General features: G+C 41.0%; 1 protein-coding gene across 2 annotated transcripts in view; it reads left to right on the top strand.

The window, feature by feature from the left end:
* CWF19L2 (CWF19 like cell cycle control factor 2) overlaps positions 1 to 24860 on the top strand; it is a 149130-nt gene that overhangs the window by 6633 nt on the left and 117637 nt on the right. For both annotated transcript variants that reach the window (XM_015082097.3, XM_027036406.2), the window contains exons 4-6: positions 11343 to 11453; positions 12176 to 12295; positions 18937 to 19030. In XM_015082097.3, coding sequence (XP_014937583.2) covers positions 11343 to 11453; positions 12176 to 12295; positions 18937 to 19030 — 325 coding nt within the window. The remainder of the gene's footprint in view (positions 1 to 11342; positions 11454 to 12175; positions 12296 to 18936; positions 19031 to 24860) is intronic.

Consider the following 24860-nt stretch of genomic DNA (forward strand, 5'->3'; position numbering starts at 1 on the left):
GCTGCAGGGAAAGAGCAGTTGCGCACACATAAAAGACGAGAGTTTTAAGCCATTTGTGAGTCTACTACTCTTGTTTACTTTTTTTAATAGAAATTAACAATTCTTTAAAATAGGACATGGTAATATATTTATCTTCATGGTCAAAAGGATGTGGCCCCACTGTGTCTCTAGCCGGTTCTGGGATGAGAGGACTCACAGAGGAAGGGAAAGCCTCTCATGAGTATTTTCAGGAAGAAAGAGGTACATGGTGCTTAGAGAGCTGTGGGCTATAGATGTTGAGGGATAGTTTGGTTTCCTAGGTCTGATCTTCAGAGGGTTGTATGTGCAGGTGAATCACCAAATTCCCAAGTGTAGCCCTCTTGCCGTTTCAGAAACTGAGCGTGTGGTGGTACCCCCTGAGATGATAAATGGCTCGTGGAAGCCTGTCTTAGGTGAGAATGCAGTTTATTAATTCACAGCGGATACTTTATCCACAGCTGGATACTTTGGTCAGGTAGCCAGCATATTTTGTAGTGGTAGGAATATTTAGGTTTTACAGAAAAAAATTTGTTAAATATAATTCAGGACGAAGTGAGTTGGAAAGTCTTAGAGCAGAAAGAAGGTAGAAACGGTGTTTCCACAGCTCTGTGTGGAGTTGCTGGTCCTGTTGAGAAACTGAAAGAAGTGAGTGATCCTCTTTGTGAAAAGAAGTTTGTATTTAAAGTTGTTTATTTCAGTGGGATTTATGAAACTCCCTGGGGTTTACGCAGAGATCACAGGTTCGGCATCCCTGTCCCATGGGGATGGATCTGGCAGGCAGAGTAAACATTTAATAATCTGACTCAGGGTGCTTGCTTCCTTTTAGAGGCACACTGCCTGTTATTTCTCTTTGTTCTTCCCTAGAAATACAGTTGCCCCTTGAACAGCATGGGCTTGAACTTTGTGCATCCACTTACAAGCAGATGTGTTTTAGATAAATATAGTACAGTACTCTATTTTTTCTTCCTTATGATTTCCTTTTTTCTAACTTACTTTATTGTACGAATAGGTGCATAATTCATATAACATACAAAATACATGTTTGCTGATTATGTTATCGGTAAGTCTTCAAGTGCACCCATAGGCTATTAGTAGTTACATTTTTGGGGAGTGAAAGTTGTATGTGGATTTTTGACTATGTGGGGAGTCAGCACCCATAATCCCCTCGTCACGTCATTCACTGGTCAGCTGAATAGATAAGTCTTTTTGTTGCAACATACAACGTGTACACTTTTACATATATAATAAGTTGTATAACTGTACCTTGGAGAGAGTTGTTTAAGTGAAAGGTCAGCGAAAGCACAGAGAGTTCCAAACAAGATGAACACAAGATGGTGTCTACACCATGGCACCAAATAATTAAAGGGTCAAAGGTTAAAGATAAAAAGAGAATCTTAAAAACATCAAGAGAGAAACAAAAAGTTACCTACCAGGGTAAAACCTATAAGGCTATCTATCAGCTGATTTTTCCTCAGAAACTTTGCAGGCCAGAAGGGAGTGGCATGACATAGTCAAAGTGCTGAAAGGAAAATGCCTACAACCAACGACATTCTCCCGGGCAAGGTTATCATTCAGATTTGAAGGACAGATGAAGAGTTTCCTAGACAAACAAAAGATAGACGAGTTTATCACTACTAAACCAGCCTTACCAGAAATGTTAAGGGGACTTCTTTTTTTTTTTTTTTAATGTTTATTTATTTTTGAGAGAGAGAGAGTGAGAGAGAGAATGAGTGGGGAAGAGGCAGAGAGACAGAGACACAGAATCCAAAGCAGGCTCCAGGCTCTGAGCTATCAGCACAGAGCCCGATGTGGGACTTGAACTCACAAACCATGAGATCATGACCTGAGCTGGAGTCAGCAGCCCAGCTGACTGAGCCACCCAGGTGTCCCAAGGGGACTTCTTTAAGTGGAAAAGAAATGGCCATACTTAGACATAAGATTAATATGAATAAAAAGATGTAAAATAGGACAATACGTACATAAAATGTGGGGAAGGGTGTAAAAAGGGAAGAGAAGGAGAAAAATATTTTTTTTTAAGAAAATGTTTGAACTTAGATGACCATCAAATTAATATAGACAGCTGTTAACTTAGGATGTTATGTATGAACCTCATGCTAACCACAAACCTGAAACCTATGATAGACTCAAAAAGTGAAGAGAAAGAAAGCCAAACAAAAGACTATAAATAATCATTTGATCACAAAGAAAGAGCAAGAGAAGAAAGGAAAGAACTATGAAAACAATAGAAAACAGATTTTAAAAATGGCCATAAGTACATACCCGTCAATAATTACTTTAAAAGTAAATGGCCTAAATGCTCTAATCAAAAGACAGAGTGGTGGAGTGCATAAAATACCAAGAGCCATCTATGTGCCATCTGCAAGAGACTCAACTCAGACATAAAGATTCACCGTGCAAATGGAAGTGGAAAAGAAAACTGGGGTAGCAATATTTATATCCGATAAAATAGACATTAGAACAAAGACTACAACAGAGACAAGGGCATTACGTAGTGATTATCCATTGATTCCACTATTGGGTATTTACCCAGGGAAAATGAAAACACTAACTTGAAAAGATACATGTACCACTATGTTTACTGCACCATTATTAACAACAGCTAAGACTTGGAAGCAGCCCAAGTGTCCATCAGCGGATGAATGGATAAGGAAGATGTGGTGTGTACACACACACACACACACACACACACACAGGAATATTACACAGCCTTAAAAAAGGATGCGATTGTGCCATTTGAGACAACATGGAAGGACCTGGAGGGTATTACAGTAAGTGAAATAAGTCAGACTGAGAGAGACAAATACCATATGGTTTTCTCATAAATGGAACCTGAAAAAGATGAATGGGTACACAAAAAGAATAAGAACTGTAAATATGGAGACCAAACTGATAGCTGCCAGAGGGGAGGGGTGTAGGGGGTTGGGTAAAATGGGTGAATAGAAGAGGGAGGTACAGGCCTCCAGTTAAGGAATGAGTAAGTCACGGGAATCAAAAGCAGAGCATAAGGAATATAGGCAGTGATGTAAAAGCAGCATAACGGGGCAGATGGTAGCCACATTGTGGTGAGCACAGCATAATGTATAAACTTGTCAAGTCACTAAGTTGCACACCTGAGACTAATGTAACATGGTAGGTCAACTGTACTCAAAAAAGAAAGAGAAAAAAACCCTCATGTGTAGGTTAACAATAAATATCCTTTGAATCTTGGACTTTGAAAAAAAAAATTACTGTGACTTATTTTTGGGCCCAGCCTGTGATCTATCTTGATGAAAATTCCATGTGTATTTGAAACAAGTGTGAATTCAGCTGTTGGTAGGTGTAGTATTCTATAAATGCCAGTTTGGGAAAGTTGATTAATAGTGTTAAGTATTTTATATTTTTACTGATTTTTGATTTTTCTCTTCTGTCAGTTATTGAGAGAGCAGTATTAAAATCTCTAACTGTAGTAGATTTTTGTCTATTTCTCCTTCAGTTTTGTCAGTTTTTGTCTTATGTATTTTGAAGTTAGTTACTAAGTATGTACACATTTAGAATTGTTATATCTTTTTTTTTTTTTTCAACGTTTATTTATTTTTGGGACAGAGAGAGACAGAGCATGAACGGGGGAGGGGCAGAGAGAGAGGGAGACACAGAATCGGAAACAGCCTCCAGGCTCTGAGGCATCAGCCCAGATCCTGACGCGGGGCTCGAACTCCCGGACCGCGAGATCGTGACCTGGCTGAAGTCGGACGCTTAACCGACTGCGCCACCCAGGCGCCCCAAGAATTGTTATATCTTTTAGATGAACTGGCCATTATATTTTTGTGAAATGTTTCTTTTTATCTCTAGTAATACTTTTGTTGTAGGTAACTTTGTTTCATGTTAATAAACTTCAGCTTTGTTATTTGTTTTTTCATTTTTTATTCCTTTATTTTTAATTTCTTTTGTTTTTATTGAAAATATTCTTGTAGACAGTGTATATTTGGGTCTTGCTTTTTTTTTTTTTTTCCAACGTTTATTTATTTTTGGGACAGAGAGAGACAGAGCATGAACGGGGGAGGGGCAGAGAGAGGGGGAGACACAGAATCGGAAGCAGGCTCCAGGCTCTGAGCCATCAGCCCAGAGCCCGACGCGGGGCTCCAACTCACGGACCGCGAGATCGTGACCTGGCTGAAGTCGGAGGCTTAACCGACTGCGCCACCCAGGCGCCCCTGGGTCTTGCTTTTTTATCTAACCTATCAATTTCTTCCTTTTTAATTAGAGGCTTTTCTGCACTATCTAATATAGTAGCCGTATGTGGTTTTTAAAATTTTAATTAAAATTCATTAAAGTAATATTAGATTGAAAATTGATTTCTTCATTCTCATTTGCCAAATATTTTTTGTAAATTTTTTTTAATGTTTATTTCTGAGAAAGAGAGAGAGAATGCGAGCAGGGGAGGGACAGGGAGAGAGGGAGACACAGAATCCGAAGCAGGCTCCAGGCTCTGAACTATCAGCACAGAGCCCGAGGTGGGGCTTGAACTCATGAACTGTGAGGTCATGACCTGAGCCGAAGTCCGACGCTTAACCAACTGAGCCACCCAGGTGTTCTGCCAAATATTTTAAGTATTTAGTTATCACTTATGGCTAGGTTATGCCCACTGTATGGGGCAGTGTAGTATAGAAAAATTCTATTGGATAACAGTGGTTTAGATCATTTATGTTTAATGTAATTATAGATCTTTCTTGACTTACAGTTGGGTTATGTCCCAACAAACCCACTGTAAATTAAAAATATCGTAAGTCAAAAATGCACTCTATACACCTAACCTACTGACTGTTACGGTTAAGTCTAGCCCACCCTAAATGTGCTCACAGCGCTTAACATTAGCCAATAGTTGGGCAAAATCATCTAACACAAATTCTGTTTCCTTAGCTCAGTAAGATTGTCATATTCAGCTCGAGTCAACCCTTTCTTGTGCCTTGGTCTGGAAAGTGCTTTGAGGCAAAAAGCTGTGGAGATAGTAATGATAACATTCACCTCATTTGTTTCCCTTTTCAGGGATCATGGCCTGGTATTACTGAGATTCAGTGTTCCGAATAGAGCTTCAAACATTTTCCATTATTATTTCTATTTCTGTGTATTTCTATTTTGATGCCATTTATTTTGTCACGGACAGAGGCAGAAGTCCTTAAGTTCCTTTGATTTTTACTGGTAGCACTTTGCTGTCTGGGTTCCATCTTAGAGATTTTGGCTGATAGGATCAGGGGTATGGTTATTATAAAGGCTGCATATGAGAACAAGAGTTCTGGGAGCTCTGTTAGGTCAAGCACATTAAGCTTGATGGTGTAGGAGTTCTTCAAGGTAAAATGGAGGATTGAAAAACTGAAATCCACAGAAGGACTGAGGTCATAGCATATTGGGGAGAGGGAAATAGCAGCCATGCTGAAGTAGTGAGCTGACTGTGCAATGGTGAAAGTGAGAAACAAAGTTAACAGACAGGGAATGAAGGCAGGCGCTTTGTACACAATGGTGCAGGTATCACCCTTCTGTAAACAAATAACAAGAATACTAAGTGTATCATTGATGCTTCTTTCCTTCAGTGCCTGGTATTTAATGCTTGAATGCTGGCTGCCGATTAATGTTTCTGATTAGGGCTATTGGAAGGGTAGAAAAAGAGGATTTAGTTAATTTTAGGTTCACCTTTATTGCATGCCAACTCTGTCAGACACTGGTATAGACACATGGAATGTAAAAATATAGTTTTTTTTTTCAGGCCTTTGGAGAACTCATTTTGTAGCTAGATAAATAGATACATAATTTCAATATGCAGTCTCCTGATGCCAAGACAGAACAATGTATTAAGGGAAAGAGGATTTCATCTGCAGACTTGTTGGGGAGATAATATTTGAGTTGAGACCTGAATAATGACTAAGAATTAGCCAGGCACAGAAGGTTATTGGCATTTCAGGCACAAGGAATTATGAGAGCAAAGGCCTGGAAGTGAGATAACATGGTGTATGTATGTGTATATGTAAGTAGATAGAACTACGAACAATATGATAGCACTAGGTTACAAAACAAGGGGGGAGTGGATGGTGATGAAAATGGAAGAGTTGATAGGGCCTGTAAACCAAGAGCTCTGGCGCTATTCAGTAGGAAGTGTGTCCTCTAATTAGGTTCAGTTGCATTTACCAGAAAATCTGAGAGTTGCCATAGGTTAAACAAGACAGTTAACTTTTCTCTCTCATGAAAGAATCAGGTAGGCAGTCTGGGACTCGTGTGGTCTTCCGGGACTAAGGCTTCTTCTGTTTTGCCCGTCCCTCATCTTTATAGCATTACCTCTTCATCTAGGTAACAAGAAAGGGGACCCTCTCTTTCATAATTTGTCTTCCCGAAAGTCCCACATAATACCTTCATTTCAGTGTCATTGGACACTTGACTATAGGGCTTTGCTTTGCAGCAAGGGAGGCACGGTAGGTCTCCCAATAAGATTGGGTTCTGTTGGTAAGAAAGAAGAGGAGCTCTGTGACAGGGAGCCGTAGAAGGGGTCGTATGTGCCCTTTCTGTTTCTCCAGATGTGTCTGGGGTGGAGATTGGAGAAGGAAGGACCGGCGTCCAGGTTATTGCAGTTGTCCGGGTGTGAGACAAGATCTGACCTAGGATGCTTCAGGATGGACAGGAGAGGTGTGTATTAGTTGGGGCTTTTGGTTGCAGGCAATAGAGATAAAACAAATTGGCTTATCCAGAAAAGGGGGGACACTTTATTTTTTTTTAATTTTTAAAAATATTTATTTGTTTTTGAGAGAGAGAGAATGCGGGGCAGGGGCAGAGAGAGAGGGACACACAGAATCTGAAGCAGGCTCCAGGCTCCGAGCTGCCAGCACAGAGCCTGATGTAGGGGCTTGAACTCACAGACCCCAAGATCATGATCCGAGCCGAAGTTGGACGCTTAACCAACTGAGCCACTCAGGCACCCCAGGGGGGCAATTTATTATTAGAGTACAAAAGTCTCGTAGTACCTCTAGGTGTGGGAATGCAGCTGGCCTTCAGGAATGGCTGGAACTAGAGTTGTAATGCTTTTATGAGTTGTCTTGCCATCTTCCATTTTTGTTTTTCTCCGAGTTCACTTTTTTTCTTGGTAACAGATCAGTGTTCTGCTGAATTGTGTCCTCATGGCAAAAATGGCTTCTGCCAATGCATTTCCAGTTCTCTTTAGAGCAGTCCCATTTTGTTTTGATTTCAAATTCCTGGAGAGTAACTCAGATTGATATCAACTGGGTCAGAATCCTACCTTTGAACCAGTCAGTTATGGCCAGGGGTGGAAGTGGGGTCCCATGGTAGGCATGTGGTGTTCACTGGATGATGTATTTGAGAAAATATTTTGGAAATGAAAATAGTAGGTTTTGATGGGAGGGGCAAAGTTGATCCTAAGATTGTTGACTTGGTTAAGTGGGTGGTTGGTGGTACCAGGTGATTCAGTTCAGCAATTCAGGAGGAGGAACAGGTTTTATGGAAGAAGATGATGGGTGTATGTTTTGTGTTTATTGAGTTCAGCATGGTATCCAAATATGGTAGGTAGTTGGTTAAATCACCGACACTTTGGGTAGACCAATTTGAAAGATATCAGCACAATTGATGGTAGTTCAAGGCATGAGAGTGGATTTAATGGCCAAAGGGGAATGTTTAGAGATTAAAAAATTAGTGTGCCAAGAAAGGAACCCCACACAGCATTGATATTTAGGGGCTGAGCAAAGGAGGAAAAATGCATAAGGGAAATGGAGAAGAAAGCAAGAATGGAAGCAGAACTGGGAAAGGTCCTGGAAATCAAGGAAGTTGAGTTATCAAGAGTTGTATTCCGAAACATTCTGCTGCATTGGACAAAGTGGCAGCCGGTGGTGACCTTTGAAGAAATTTCAGCGGATTAGTGAGAACCTTAGCCATATTGTAGAGTTTTGTGGGGATGTGAAGGCAGTGGCTACAGACTACTCTTTGAAAATTTTGGCTTAGAGTAAAAGTTGGAAGATAAATTGCTGCCAGGGGGAGACATAAGGTCAACAGAGGTTCCTCTTCTTCACTCATTTACACACACATACCCACACACATGCACGCACGCACGCACGCACATACACACACACACACACACGATGGAAAATGCTTGAGCATATTTCTAGGCCACTAGAGTGCTTCTTGTAGACCAGGCTACAAGAAAAGGAGATAATTGATGGTCCGTGGTCCTGGAGGAACAGGAATGGTTGGGACCAAGATCTTTGGAGGAGCACCTGCCTTGAATAGGAAGAATTAACAGGAGGAAAGGAGAGGCACAAGTGTACATAATTTTGTTGGGGGTTGGGTAGGAAGTTAAGGTGGCATCATTTTGCTTGGTCAAGGAGGAGGAGAGATCCACCAGCTGAGTATGTGGTGAATGGGGTTTGATAGAAAACTTGAGGAAGATGTTGAAGAATATAATAAGCATCACCTCTCTGCTAAGGTGTTAAGCTATGTCCTTGGGGATACGAGCTAGGTGAGAGCAGAAGCGGTTTTTGTCCTCCTAGAACTTACTGCCCAGTGGGAGAGTGAGACATCAATCAGATAGTTACACAAGTAAATGTAAGAGTGATACATCTTCAAAGGGGAGTGAGCCAGGGGAATGAAAGGGAGAACTGACCAGGGGCCAGTAAGAGGAATACTGGTTGTGAATGAGGGTCTAGCTCAACTGAAGTTGTAGGTCATGATATGGAGTGGCCACCGGTTGCAGCTGTGGTGAAGCAGCTGGTGGCTCTGATCACTGACTCGCAGGTGATTGGTTAGCAGCTAGTAGGATACAGAAAATCTGTGGTTTTAGAGGAGGGCCTTCGAGGGGCGCCAGGCTGGCTTAGCCGCTGGAGTGTGTGACTCTTGATCTCGGGGTTGTGAGTTCGAGCCCCACACTGAGTGTAGAGATTACTTAAAAATATAAATCTTAAAAGGAAGGCCTAAATGTCCATCAACTGATGAATGGATAAGTTGTGGTTTATACATACAATGGAACACTACTTGGCAATGAGAAAGAATGAAATCTGGCCATTTGCAGCAACGTGGATGGAACTGGAGGGTATTAAGCTGAGTGAAGTAAGTCAGGCAGAGAAAGACAGATACCATATGTTTCCACTCATATGTGGATCTTGAGAAATTGAACAGAAGACCACAGGGGAAGAGAGTGGGGAGAAATAGTTGCAAACAGAGAGGGAGGGAGGCAAATCATAAGACTCTTACATACAGAGAACAAACTGAGGGTTGTTGGGGTGGGGGAGAGGGGAAAGTGGGTGATGGGCATTGAGGAAGGCACCTGTAGGGATGAGCACTGGGTGTTGTATGGAAACCAATTTGACAATAAATTATATATATTTTTTTATTAAAAAATTTTTTTTTCCTAACATTTATTTATTTTTGAGAAAGAGACAGAGTGTGAATGGGGGAGGGGCAGAGTGAGAGGGAGACACAGAATCCAAAGCAGGCTCCAGGCTCCCAGCTGTCAGCACAGAGCCTGAGGCGGGGCTCGAACTCACAAACTGAGAGATCATGACCTGAGCCGAAGTCAGAAGCTTAACTGACTGAGCCACCCAGGCACCCCTATTTTTTTTTTTTTTTTTAAAGGAAGGCCTTTAACAGAATCCTGTGGAAAGCTAATGTAAACATTTTTTTTTTTTTTTTTTTTAGCTTGATGTTAGCAAATTGGCACCCGAGGGATGTGCTTTCAGATTATAAACTTCCTTTCAGTGGGTAACAGCAAGTGGTAGCAACCAGGCTGCTAAATTGATCTTTTTAAAAAGTTTTTATTTAAACTTCAGTTAGTTAACATACAGTGTTCTGTTAGTTTCAGGTGTACAATACAGTGATTCAACACTTCCATACAGCACCCTGTGCTCATTACGACAAGTGCACTCCTTTCTAAGTTGGTTTGACGATGTAAATATGACTAGACCAGAAATAGGTTCATAGTGGTTATCTTAAAAAGTTTTAATTATATATGTCAGTAAGTAGCTCTAATGTTTCTGTAAGTCCAAATCAAGGTCTGAATGAATGAATGAATGAATGAATGAATGAAGTCTGCTTTGTATTGGGAAACAGTTGGCACTTGAAATGCCAGAGACAAATATGTTTTCTCTGAGTAGATTATACCTTTTACCAGACATATGTTTGTTCCCTGGTTAGGTAATTATCAAGAACTTTGTGTAGATAGGGGGCGCCTGGGTGGCTCAGTCAGTTGAGCATCTGACTTCGGCTCAGGTCATGATCTCGTGGTCTGTGAGTTTGAGCCCCGCATCGGGCTCTGTGCTGACAGCTCAGAGCCTGGAGCCTGCTTCAGATTCTGTGTCCCCCTCTCTCTCTGCCTCTCCCCTGCTCATGCTCTGTCTCTCTCTCTCAAAAATAAATAAACATTAAAAAAAAAAAAAGAACTTTGTGGAATGAAAAAATATTGTTCTCATTCAGGAGACCCACCTTTGCTTCCCTTGGCCTCCAGGTTTCTCTGTGGGACATTAGCAAGTGTTGTGTGCTAGGTGATTTCTAGGGTCTTTCCTACACTTCCATTGTACAGCTCCAAAGAGATTTTAGAGCCAGACACATCTAGGTTTCTATTCTGGTTCTCCTGCTTGGATACCATGGAACTTGGGCAAGTTACCTAATTTGGGGAAGCTTTTTCTTATTTGTAAAACCAAATAGTATTTTATGTAGGGTTGTTTTAAGGAGTCAGCTTGAGAACATATGTGAACGTACTTATTACAGTACTTAACATAGAAGGAGTTGATTGATGCATTTGTGGAAAACAAAATCCAGAACTTGGCATAATGCTGAGCACATAGGGGATGTTGGCTAAATACTTCCTAGCTGATTTAATAATCTGGTATTTAAACACATTAACAAAGTGCCTTACCAGTCTGGCTGTTCCCTGCGATCTCTGCATTTTTAAACCCAGGGAAATCCCAAAACTCGAAACTTAGAGGCAGAGTCATTTACTTGGGTGTTGTTTCCCTTCTTGTAGTTAAACAAAGATGTCGATATCACTTAATGTTGGTAGGAACCGCAGCTCTGTGTTGAAGTGAGTTCTCTGCTGTCACTTCCGATCTTTTGTTTTTGCTTTCCCCTGGCAGGAAAACAGTCTTGGTGTTTCATGGGCTTGTCCCAGAAGAGTGGGTTTACAGGTTCTTTGTTCAGATTTTCAGTGTAGCTTTTTCAAGGGGAAGTATACTCTGAGAATTTTCTCTGGGAAGCTGAAGAATTTACCATTTAACAACAGCACAGAATTTTTATGTGGAAGTGTGCGCGTTTGAGAACTTCTCTTCTATGCCGCCTGTTCCTAGAGCTCTGAAGACGAGTGGGTGGAGGCTGTCCCGCCCCAGGCTCCTGGCAGGGAGAAGGCCTGGAAAGCGAAAGGTGGAAATACGGAAAGGGAAGGCAACCAAGTTGCCCAGGTAAGTCGCCCGGTTTTAAAGAAAGAAGTATGGACTTCTAAAAATAGATGGATGCTGAAATGACAGATGGATCGAATTGCTTCGGGAGAAAAACGAGACTGTGAAAACAGTATACTTTTACAAATAATTCTGGCAGTGGTACCGTTTGCTTAGTCTTTAGACTTCCATTCTTCTTCTGTGAGAAAGTGAGTACTTCCCTCTGTGTGAGTCCCACAGAGGGTTTCCTGCTTCCAGTTGTTGCTAGAAATGCGGCCCTTTGTCCTCGTGCCCTGGCAGCTCTGTGCTGTTACCTGTATGTGACCTTTCTCCACTGAGTAGTTTCCCTTTGCCACACCATGTCATCATTTCTCTCAGCAGTATTTAGAGTTGGGTAGTTCACAAATTTGGGGCCCTAGTTCACCCGGCTACGTGCGAATGCATCGAGCCACAGCGAAGAGGGGTGCAAAGAACTGGTGTTTGAGTACCTGTTGTCTGTCGGGCACTGGCTTGCGCTCCTTAAATCTTGTTTACTCCTTGAAACAGTCCTAAAAGGTAAGACTTTATTCCGCTTTACAGGAGAGAGATTAAGGCATACAGAGACTAAAAAACTTGTTTTAAGTTAGGCGAATGTAGGATATGATCCAGGTTTCAGTGCCCACAGAATCCCTGCTGTTATTACCAAGTGTTTATTTTCACTTCTAATCAATTTAGATTGAAGTGACTTTTTTTTTTTTTTTAAACAGAGAGATGAGTGGATGACTGTTGATTTTATGTCTGTTAAAACTGTGTCATCATCGTCGCTCAAAGCTGCAAAGGAAACTGTCAGGAAAATAGAGCGAGAGAAAACCCAAGCGCTAGAACAGGTAAGAGAATATTTCAAATGCTGTAACTTGTAGTTTACCTTTACTAACCAGTGAGACATTTAGGTAAATGCAGTTTCGCTTGTGAAGTATTATTTTCTCTGCTGTGGTAGTTAATAATATTAGTGGGAACAGCTATGAAGTGTGATAGAAGTTCTGGTGAAATGAATCTCCTGTGGGAAGTCAGCTGAATGCTATGCTAGATTTATAAATCCCAGGCATGTATCGTTGCCTGAGTATTGAGTTTGGTTCACGGCATGGATGTGTAATGGTTTCACTGCTGCCTGTGGTCTGAGAATCTTCAAGGTGAGAATTTCTTTTAAAGCTCTCTTGTGTTGGTAGTGCCTTGAAGTGCTTGGCAGTGGTGAACCCTGGGGCTTTCTGGAGGACCGCAGTGTCGCTGTGCATACCACGGGTTTTCCAGAAACAAGCTCACAATGTGGAATCACAAAATACATGAAAATACAAGGCTGGTCCATGAATGAGAGGCTTCTGAGGTAATGAGCAGTAGGATCAGACACGTGAAGCCTTTATCTGTTGGGATATTTAGTAGCGGTATACAGTACCAGTAGATGTGGAAAATGTGAGTAAGAAGGAAAAGATTATTATGAAGGCAGATATGAGAAAGAGCCAACAAGAACTTGTAGAAATGAAAAACACTACTGTTAGAAACTCAGTAGATGAGTTATCAACAGATTGAATACAGCTGAAGAGAGAATTAGTGAACAAGAAGATCATCCTTAAGAATTTACCTTGAACACATCATAGAGAGACAAATAAACGAAAAATGTGAGAGTGATGGTGAGAGTCCTGTGATCGGTGTTGTTTTCTCCCTCGTCCCACTGTCCAGTCTAATTTTAATTCTGAAAGTGTGGGTGTGGCACGTGGTAATGGCTTATTAGCTAAGCAGCTCTCCACACGGAACATTGAAGTCCAGGGAGTTTTGGAGCATCTTGGCTGAGCTCTGTAAAATATCTTTGTCTTTGAGACCTGAAGGAGTTGGAGTCATGGTATCAAAAGAGGAAGGGGGAAGTGCATGTAGCAGTAGGGAGGTAACCCGTGGACACTGGAGTCTGCAAAGTCTGGAAGCCGGTAGTACCCATTGTCATTACAGGCTTGCTTCTGAAATCGTGCTCCGCTGTTTGCAGGCACGAACGTTTTGGCATGTTGGGGCAACCCTGGCTTGTGGTCTTCTGTTTTGTTCATATCCTATTCTGGCCTATTCTCCATATCAGACAACAGAACATAGTAAACCCTTGACTATCTTTACAGAGTGAAATAGTGATCAGTTATTCTTAGCAATTCTGTCCCATAAAGCTATCTTCATTTTCCTATGAAATGGTAATAGTTTTTTCTTGCTTATCTCCCCCCCCCCCCCTTTTCAGCTTTGTCTTCAGGATTTCTCACTAACATAATCTTTTCTTACAAATTCTTCTATAAACTTCTCTGATTCAATTACGTCTGCATCTGTTGCTGTGCCCACATCTTGTCCTGTGTCTCTGTACCGTGTTTTTCATTCCTGCTGCTCCTGCTTGAGTTGAGTTGCCACTTAATCAGCTGTATGTCTGACTTGGCCTCTCGTTCCTCATTTACCTCCTCTCTCCTGGAGCTGAGTTAATGCGTGTGACGAACTGAGGACAGCCTCTGGGACTAAGAGCCATTCGCGGTTAGATGTTATTATGGTTCTGGCCCTGATTTACTCTTGCCTGGGCAGTTTCAGTGCCCTCTTCATTTTTCACTCCGCATCCTACAATGATGTCAGGTCAAGTGTTTGACAGGACAGCTCTGGTCATGGCGTTACTCTGTGTAGAAGTCTTCAGTGATGCGAGTTGAGGGGAATGTCTTCACCATTTCTCATGTTTCTTTTTGGGTGAAAGAAGCTCCACTAGTGGTTATCTCACGTCACCCTCTTTCCTCATTCTGTCCTTGAGGCTCTGCAGTAAATATTCTTCTGGAGAATTTGGAAAGAATATACCTGGCATACTTGGCTTAGCCCAGCCTTGCCTGCTTATGGAACAGGCTGCCTGCAGGGACCATGTGGGGAATCGGTTGCGGTGGGGTTGGTTCGGTGCTGATCGTACCTGGGAAAGTGCCTCATTGTGGGGTTCACTTAACAGGCCCGTTTGGTTTTTACTGAAAGAAAAATTCTCTTCCGATTTAGCCTTCACCAGCAATAAAGGTCGTTTTTGTCATTTATCTCCTTATGTTTTTATTGCATTTCTTAACTTGTTCAGAGGCTGGGCTGAAAAAATAAGGTGCTGTATTTATTTTTCTCCCCTAAAGACCCTGTCCCTCAAAAGCTGCTGTAAATAGAATTCAGACACATTGGATTGGACTCTTTCTCTTAGGTAATTTGTACCTCAACTAGGCTAGTTTAACCACTGTCCCTCATTTCTTTGCAAATTCCTATCTCTGTATTTTTATTCATTTGGTTCTTTCTTTGCTTCTTTCCTTCTTCCTTCCTTCCTTCCTTCCTTCCTTCCTTCCTTCCTTCCTTCCTTCCTTCCTTCCTTCTTTCCTTCCTTCTTTCCTTCCTTCCTTCCTTCCTTCCTTCCTTCCTTCCTTCCTTCCTTCCTTCCTTCCTTCTTCCCTCCTTCCCTCCCTCCCTTCCTTCTTTCCTTCCTTTGTTTCTTTGTTTCTTTCTTTCTAAGTGTATTTATTTTTGAGAGAGAGAGAGGGAGAGAGAATCCCAAGCAGACTCCGCACTGTCAGCTCGGAGCCTGATGTGGGAGTCAATCTCACGAACTATGAGATCATACCTGAGGCAAGATCAAGAGTCAGATGCATAACCGACCAAGCTACACAGGCACCCCTCATCTGGTTCTTTCTAAGTGAATTAGAAAGTCTATAAGTCTGCATCTTGTTTATCCTTTAAGGCCTAACTTGATATGTACTATGAAATTTTTCCTGTTTCCCTTAACTGAAATAAATCTCTTCTGTCTTTATGTTTCCATAGCACTTTGTTCCTTTACTTTATAGTACTTGTAGATTTCTGTAAAGCACTGTGATTTAGTAGTTTTCTCTGATTTCCCTTATGAGATTATATACTTCTTGAGAAACTGTGTTGTTTATATCTTCCTTAGCAGCTAGAAGAGAACTCCGTGTGTAGTGCCTTTTTTTTTTTTTTTTGATATATTTGAAAGTATAGAAGATTTATTATTCCTTTCCCTGTGAACTTACCTTGCTGCTCTGTAAATCCTTGGATTTAGTTCGGATGTTTAAAGCCTGTAGTAGTTTCTGATTTTTGTTTAGGTAACAATTCAGACTGTTGGGAGCACAAGTAGATCATCTAGACTATTGAGTGACAGCAGCCAGTTTTCAAACACCTGCACATCAGTCTGAGTGTGCTGTTCTCTGCACATGATTATATTCTTAACATGTGATAAACATTTGGTTTATTTTGAGGAAAAAAAAGGCCCTTGTCTTAGAATCAGATGTTGACTCTAGTAATGAGAGTGTGGATAACATGAAGACAGTGGGAAGGAGTCTAAAATGATGGTCCTGAACGGAAGCTTCAGTGTGAAGCATGTTGATTTTATGTCTTTTCTTGTTTTTGAGGATGTCATTTCTTTGGTGTTCCAGCCTGGTGTTCTTCAAAAGTGGGTCATGTAATTGACGTATTGCAGTCAGCACTTAAAATATCAATTGTCAGCAGTTTTACATGTAATAAATATACATTTTGTTTCCTAAAACCTTTGTTTTGGACACACACACACACACACACACACACACACACACACACACACAGACTGTGTATAAACACACACATACAATCTCTCTTTGGGGGAAGGTCACAAAAAAGTGTGAAAACAAATGCTCAAGGCTGTGTCTTTGTCCTCTGGGCTGCCTCTGCCCGCACTGTGCTATACGCTGTAGACCTGTGGCATCTATCTGTAGACCTCGTCTGTAGAGCATTGTAGAGACAAATACCCACTTTTCAGCCTTCTTTTGCCAGCAGGAGGTGTCCCACCCCAGTCCTGAGCTTTGTGTGCTGAAGCTGGCTCCGTCCCCATCTCACTGTGGCACTCGTAGTGTTTATTATCTTACACAAACTGAGGAAGGGCTGTTGCTTTCTGCCTGCACATAGAGCCCAGTAAGGCCTGGATTTCCACTTTGCATTACCTTTCTGGTCCGTGGAGGTGTTTATCTTGTCTTGAACTGAAGTATGTTTTATATTTTATGTTTCTTTTCTGTTTGTCCTGAGCAGGGAGGTTGTGATGAGTGAATGGAACCTTTATAGGCCATTTTGACTTGAAGGCCTGAGTGTGTTTTAGAGATTGATTCATATTTTGGTTCATTCCTTCAAATCACCGTGCAGTCTTTCGTCATCTAACTGTGCCATTCTGTAGCTGTCCGTTTCTTGTGGTTATCTGTGGACATTGGCACTGGTTGCTGTTTTTCAGTGTTACACACAGTGCTAGACGAGGGTCCTTGTGTGGACTTCTCCTTGGTGCACACCTAGAAGAGTTGTTGCCAGGTTATAAGGTACTCACCTGTCTTGTGTAGATGGTCGCTTACGCTGCCCTGACAGTGTGCGTTTCTTTACGGTCCTTAGCATCTGTATTGTCAGACTTGTAAATTTTCGTCATGCTAATTAATAGTGAGAGATGGCATTTCATTGTTTTTTCTTTTTAATATTTATTTGTTTTGAGAGAGAAAGAGAGAGTGTGACTGGAGGAGGGACACAGAGAGCAAGAGAGAGAATCCCAAGTAGGCTCTGAGCTGTCAGCACAGAGCTCGATGTGGGGCTCAAACCCACAAACCGTTGAGATCATGACCTGAGCTGAAGTTGGATGCTTAACCTACTGAGCCCCCCAGGTGCCTCTCTTGTTTTTTTTTTTTTTTTTTAAGTTTATTTTTATTAATTTTGAGAGAGAGATAGAGAGCAAGTGGGGGAGGGGCAGACAGAGCAGGAGACAGAATATCCTAAGTAGGCTTCATGCTGTCAGCCTTTTGTATTCTTTTGAGACTTTGATGTGGATCTTTGAGTGTCTGCACAAGACCACTGGAAGAAACACCTTGATTTTAGATGCTTTGAGATTTTGTAGTAGTCTAACAAGGGAGGTGACAGAATCTTTTTTTTTTTTTTTTTAATTTTTTATGTTCATTTATTTTTGAGACAGAGAGAAACAGACCATGAGTTGGGGTAGGGGCCGAGCGAGAGGGAGACACAGAATCAGAAGCAGGCTCCAGGCTCCGAGCTGTCAGCACAGAGCCCAGCGCGGGGCTCGAACCCACCAACCATGAGACCATGACCTGAGCTGAAGTCAGACGCCCAACCAACGGAGCCACCCAGGCGCCCTCAGAATCTTTTTTTAATTTTTATTATTTTTTTGGTACAAACTACTCTAAGAAGTCAAATTCTTATGTTTTTGCCTATCCTTCCACGTTAACCTTGAACTTAAATTTTGTACTTTGAAGATTCTCTACTTTTTTTGTCAACTCATGAATGTATTTTAAAAGCTTTAAAAAAGTTTTATTCACCTTTTTTTGTTTTCAATAATATGGTTGGCTCATATTACTAGAAACTGACATTGAACTCTCTTCATTCTTCTCCATCTAGTTGCCATTATTAATTCTAATAATTGTTGTTGTTAGTCCTGGGAAACATTTTCTGGCCTCCTCAGGTCAAGTCAGGTACCCCTTGTATGTGGTTCTATAGCACCCTTTACCTTCATAGCATTCCTGTATTGGAATTGCTTAATTGTCTCTCTCCTTTCTCCAGACGGTCCTTTCTTTGAGGGAAAGGACTCTGGCTTCTTCATTGCAGCCCCAGGGCCCGCCACCGTGCTTGGGACGCGGAAGGCACTTGGTTTGCGACAGGGCTACTGTCATCTCTTTGCTGATTATTACCACAGTTGTCTGACTGGATTCCTGCCTCTGATCTTGCTTTCCTGTACTCTTTCCTCTACTCTGAACCCAGTTTGCTCTTTGTGTAATTCAAAGCCAATCACTTCCATGATTCACCACCGCCCTACTATGAGAGCCCAGTAGCAGTTTCAGCTGGCTCACGTGGCCCTTGTCCCTGGTTATTCTACAACCTAATGTCTTATCACTACTCACTTATGCTTCTAGGTTTTAGACAGTCTCAATTATTTTAAGTTCCTTGGAAGTGTTATGTTTTCTGTTTCCTCTAGGGTTTTATAAATATGCTGCTACTCCTCGCTGGAGCATCTCTATGCCTTCTTCCCCCACAAAAGAGGATTTGGCTAATCCCTGCTCCTCTTTAGGTCTCAGACTGCATGTACTACTTCCTCTAGGAAGTCTTTGATTTGCCAGTGTGAGAGGGGTTTAAGTAATGTGTGGCTATAGCACTCTGCACTTCGTCCTCAAAACACTTGTCAGTTACTTGTTCATTGTCTCCGTTCCTCACTATCTCCTAATCTAGCCAGGGACGAGTTAGGCAGATTATTATATCTTCTGCATCTACCACAGTTTTGATTCATAGTAGGCGTTCATTGGAAGCATTGGACGAATGTTAATTTAGGCATTATTTTTGCAAGTTGCAGAAGAGTGTGTCTTAGGATTGTTTTAATTATTTGTCCAGGTTTACAATTGTTAACTGAGTCTCATATATTATTGATTAATGTATTTTATGGCGGCTTTTTAAAAAAATTATGACCTCTGAAAACGTTTTGTTCTAGTCCAGACTGCTGGAAAGAGAACTGAATCCATACTGGAAAGATGGTGGTACAGGTCTTCCCCCAGAAGACTGTAACGTGTCATCAGTTACTAAAGGTATCTCTACATTTTGGTTGTAGCCACACAGGCGTTTCTTGTAACTTGGTATTCCTAAGGGAACGACCAGAGTTTGTTGGTAGATTGGGAAGATCTGATTATTTAAATATTGCGTGTTTCTGTGTGGTGAGGTGGTTTTAAGTCTGTAACTATCTGTGCTTATTTCTGTATTTGAAAAACAACTGTAAGTTTACTGATCATCTGATGTGGAATCCGGTGGTTTCATATTATGAGCCTCTATGGATTATTATTGAAGGTTCAGATTACATAGGACAAAGTAAATAAAATGTGTGCGGTCTTTTGAGGCCTTGTTTAAATTTAGTACCTGGAAAGATTGATTATGTTAATTATATATGTTGGGGAGGAAATTGATTAAATCTATATTTTTATACTTGATAATGTTTTCATATTTCAGTGTCTGTTTTGAATGGATTAATACAAAGTATGATTTTGCGAGGATATAATAATGCTTTGGGTTGTTACATCCTGTAACAAAATGTAAAAAAGCGGTATGTCTGAACTTTTATGAAAATAACGTATAAATATTAAAGATGTGATTTCATATGTTCTTTAGAAATTCCTACTTTGCCAGCATTCATAAAACTTGTTATTTACCTTGGATAGTGCTGTTATTTTCCAACAGATGGAGACAAAATATTTAAGTGTCACATAATCACGCTTGATACCATAATTTTAAAAATATTTATATGCCAATTAAGTGTTCATTGACACCTCCATGAAAAGTTCATTCAAATACAATTAACCCAGTGTACAGATAGTGGCATTGTAAGTTAGGGTTTTATCTTTTCATCTTAGTGGTTTACCAGAATACGTTCCTGCTTTTTGTTATATCTTTTATTTTTATTGTGGCCATTCATAAAAATTTTTCTTATATTTTATGTAGAGATGTCCCTAGAGCCCCCTTCCAGTTTCATTTGTATTTTTTTCTTTAGCAGTTTTGCTGAAGTTATTAGTAATTGTAGCATTTTCTTTATTGCCTTTCAGCACTGGTAGAAATGTCTCTGCTGGGTTATATCATAGGAAGTGTAGTCACACAGGAATCTCTTTGAGATACTTTTTTTTTTTTTTTAGACACTTAAAAGCGAAAGCGTAGGGCAGTAAGTTAGCTTCCTCAACCATTACTGTGTCGGGCTAATTTTATGATCCAGGCTTTTACCAGCACTCTTGTCAGAGGGCAGTCAATAAATTCATCCCTGGGGAAAACTTAGAATTGACAGACTTAATCTTTGGGTTTTTTGCAGTCAATAGGTTCTTAACTTCTTGAGTGTGGGAGACTGAAAGTTCTACCTTACGTGGTATCTTTCAGTTGAAACAGCATAATCAAAGACGGTAGGAGAAAAACGACCTAATATGAAGCTTTTGGAAAGCCTTTTTCTTTCCTCTTCATATATGCTTTCACTGCTCCCCTTTCCTGTATTACTTAGAAGGAAGAAAAATGACAGAAAGCTTCTCTCCGTCAGACGTTCAGATCCCAGAGTTGAAATTAAATTAAAAACTTTTTTTAATGTGTATTTATTTTTGAGAGAGAGAGAGAGAGAGAGAAAGCACGCAAGCAGGGGAGGAGCAGAGAGAGAGGGAGACACAGAATCCGAAGCAGGTTCCAGGCTCTGAGCTGTCAGCACAGAGCCCATTGCGGGGCTGGAACTCAAAAGCAATGAGATCATGACCTGAGCGGAAGTGAGATGCTTAACCTCCTGAGACACCCAGGCACCCTGGAGTTAAAATTAAGTTTTAAATGATCTGCGGATTTTACCACATATGCAGATAGTATAGTCATTCTGTTTAGACCAGTGGTAAGGCTGAAATGGTTAGGCACCTAAAAGTGTTGTAACTTTAATATTAGGGAGTTGTGTTTGTTGGTCACATAGTGTTAGAGTTAAGGACTCAGATTTTGGAGTTAGGCTGCTTGAGATTGGAATTTTGGTATTTCCACTTACTGCTTTGTGATTTGGGGAATGTTTCTTGACTTCTCTGAGTCCAGTTTACTCATTTTTAATAAAGTTTTTATTTAAATTCACTTGCCTCACATGCAGAGTAATACTAGTTTCAGGTGTACAATATAGTGATTCAACACTTGGGTGCATCACCCGGTGCTCATCACTGCAAGTGCATCCTTAATCCCCGTCACCTGTTTCCCCCATCCCCCGCCCCACTCACCTCCCCTCTGGTGACCATCATTGTGTTCTCTGTAGTCAAGAGTTACAGCCCTGGTTTTTAATCCCTGTTTTACAGTAAGAGGTTAAGTAAATTCCTCAAGTTCATGGCTAGTAAGTATCCAAACCACAGTTTGAATCCAGATAGTTTGGCTCCAGAGCCCGCTCACTTCCCAGCATGCTGTTCTGTGCCTCTCAAAGCTGGAGACAGAAGTGTACTTTCATCCTCTATTTGGTCATACATCTATGCCTGAATTTTTTTTCTAGAGTAAGCATGTATTTTGTATTTGGAAAAAAAGAAAAAAAAAACTATTTGAAACCAGCCAGTTTAACTTGGTGTCAAGTTCATGCATTTAATTTTCTGCCAAATTGGCAAATCCTGAAGTTAAGAAAGATAGCCGCATAAGGATGTACCCGCACACAATAAAAACCCTAGGCTGATTCAATATGGTATTAAGTCATCAGGTCCCATTCTTTAGGGGTAGAAAGTAAGAGTTTTTGTGGTGGTGTTAGTTGCCAAGGCTTCACCCTTGCGTATGGAACCAGATTTTGCATCTCAAAAGTATAAAGCTAATCAGAATTTTCTCGCTCAAAATATTTTTAAAGGGGAATGTCCTTTATGTAGTATAAGACGGAAAGAATTAAAAAAAGTTTGTCATCTGTACCTGAACCAAGTCTGCCTTTCTCTGCACGACCACTTGGCTGTGCTATCTCTTGATTCTGCTCTTGCCTGCTCTTCGGTGATCTGCTTGCTACCCCTGTAGCCCATGCTCCCCAAGACGACCATAAGCAGGTCCTGCAGAAGTAAAACCAATCCTGTCATAGGCCTCCTCCTGTAACATTCTTCAAGGGCTTCCCATTGTTCTTGGGGTAAGAACAAACACCCTTCTGGAGGCCAGTGATTCCTTGCACCCTCTGCTTTCTGGCCACTGGTGCAGTTCCTGCAGCCTTCATTGAAGGGGCCTCAGGGCCTTCAGGTTTCCCCTCCATTACCTAAAGAGCCCCTACTCTTCTGTCACATCACTGCTGCGACATCCTCTGCGAGGCTGTTCCTGACCCCCGGACCAGGCTGTTCCCTGCTGTGTGTGCTAGCTCTGTGTCCCCTTCAAGACCCTTACTGTTACGGTAGCAATTTTACATGGACTCATGTGGTTGTTTGAATGTCCATCTCATCTGTAATGAGATTATGAGCTCTGTGCTGATAGGGTGGCTGTTTTGCTTACCTTTTATCCCCAGTAGCTAGTACAATACCTTTCCCAAGTGAATAACGTGACAGGCCGCTGAGCCAAAGTGCTATGTGAAACAAAATATGAAAAACAGCATCTTGGTGAATGTTTGATGTTTTATCATTCCTTCCATTATTACCCAGTTAAGCTCAGTTTGGAAATGAAAATAAAAAGGAAATGGTATATTATCCAGTTAACTTATTGAATATTACCTACAGAATATGTATGTACCTGTATTTTATGTAAGAAAAAAAGGGTTTCTCAGTCTTTACATAATACCCATTCTGTGTAGGAATAATAGTAGTCAATGTTAAATACAACTCTATTTTTTAAAAACGGTGCATCTTTATATCAGAACATTCACGGGACATCACCTCTTAATCAACCTAAATTTGCAGTAAAAGTTGTTTTCAGAAATAAGTATTTGTGAAATTGACAAGCTCCAGTAAATTCTTAAGGCAAATAACTATAAAACCTGGACAGAAGGCTCCTTAGTTTCACATCGTCTAGAAATAGCTTCACAAATCATTTGGAAAATCCACCTAGGGGTAATCATAATAAACCACATTTCCCATTCATTTTTGAAGCCAGTCTTGCTTGAGAATTGATCAGACAGCACCTGTTGCTGAAGATAGCAATAAGGCCTGACCCTGATACTTAAGCTTTGATTCTGGATCAGTTTTCTGGCTTGGGCTGGTCAAGAGTCACTTCCTTCAGAATCTTCATCAGTGAACTAACTGAGGCAAGTATGCACTCACATTATCTTCTCTTACAGCTCTGCATCCTTTTCTGGTAGAGAGAGGTTGTCAATACCCAGCTGAGATGCATTTACTGTGGCTTTTGTTTTTAAGAGGTAGCACAGCGTTTTGCCACTGGAAAGGCAGAAGTGACCTCTCAAGGCATCCAGGGCAGCGTGGGTAGAATACAAATGGAAACCAGGGGGAATCCCACAGGAAGTCCAGAATCAGAGGTTGTCGGTGCTGCCTTTGAGGAGACCTTCAAGGCCAGCTAGAAAGGGAGCTTCCCATACCACCATATTTGTGAATCTAGAGAAGCGCCCAGCCCCGCCCACTGCGGCAGGTCTCGGGCCAGGTGCCCAGGGCACCTTCATGGGAGCGCGGTGTGGCGCCAGGTGCACTGGAACAGGTGTACCTCTCAGTGCGGGGCCAACCAGCTAGGACTGCTCAGCACCTGCGTGTCCTACTCCTTGGACCCGCACAGGAAGTTTATCACTTGCCTTGTTGGTGCCATCACCCCGGGAACATGGTGGCCGGTCTTAGGTGGGTGCTGTGAGGATCCAGGGAGGAGATCTTCCAGCAAAATATCTGGGATACAGTAAAATAATGATGAGAGTGGCAAATACTTGTCCTTATGATGAAATGTTTTGGGAAAATGAAGTTTTCAACGGTTTGGTTTGGTAGTGATTAAGGTGCCATGTTTTCAAAAATCAGTTCATTAGTCTTGATCTTTTCCCCTTAGAAAAAATTAAGTGGACAAGTAAGTAAACTGTTTTCAGCGTTCATACAAAATTATTTTTAACCATATTTTAGCAGTGGGAGGGAATATTTGTACAGTTTTAAAGTACCTGCGGCACATTTACACATGAGCTCATTTTCGTAACAACCGTGTGAAGGTAGCAGAGTAGGTGTTATTGTCTTGAATGTTACAGTGCAGGAGAGTAAGGCTCAGAGTGGCCGGGTCGTTCTCTAGTCAGAGGGGTGGTCCTGGGACCAGGTCTTCTGATTGCTGGCCCACGTTTAGTTGCTCTGGATTCTTCACTACAGGACTGGATGTGTTACCATGGAGTTAGTAGACATTCTTGCTTACAAACTGTTCTCATGTATTTTTGTTCTTTCCAGGATGTTTTCCCCTCTGTTTTTTGACTTTTAGAATCTTCTGAGTTGGAAGAAATTTCATAGGCAGTTTAAATCAAAACTGCCCTGTAATACAGATGAAGAAGCAAAGATTCAGTCAGTGACTTGGTTAAGATCTTACAACTAGTTTATAGGAACAGTGAGGTTAATATCTTGGTCTCCTGATACTTTGTTTGTTGATGTTTTTATATTTGTCTTATGAGAAATGGGAATGGAGCTTGGATTCATTTGGTTGTGTTTTGCATATACCAAATAACCTTTAATTATGATGGAAGCATATACTTTTAGTCTCTTACATTTTGACCTTAGATATAGGTGTATATATGTTGTATACCATGAGATTATTATAGTTATTTGATATATCTTTATCTCTGCATAAAGGATAGCGACTATGTTTTATTTATTTTTTACTTCCTACTGTGTTTAACACATTTTCATATTTATAGTAAATATTCACTAAATATTTGTTAGAATGAATTTCATGATAGATGGTGCTGCAAATTGGTATTTTTTATTTGTTTTTAAAATATTTGGTGATTATTACTGTTAAAAATAT

This window comes from Acinonyx jubatus, chromosome D1 (assembly GCF_027475565.1).
Source record: "Acinonyx jubatus isolate Ajub_Pintada_27869175 chromosome D1, VMU_Ajub_asm_v1.0, whole genome shotgun sequence".
NCBI classification, from domain to species: Eukaryota; Metazoa; Chordata; class Mammalia; order Carnivora; family Felidae; genus Acinonyx; species Acinonyx jubatus.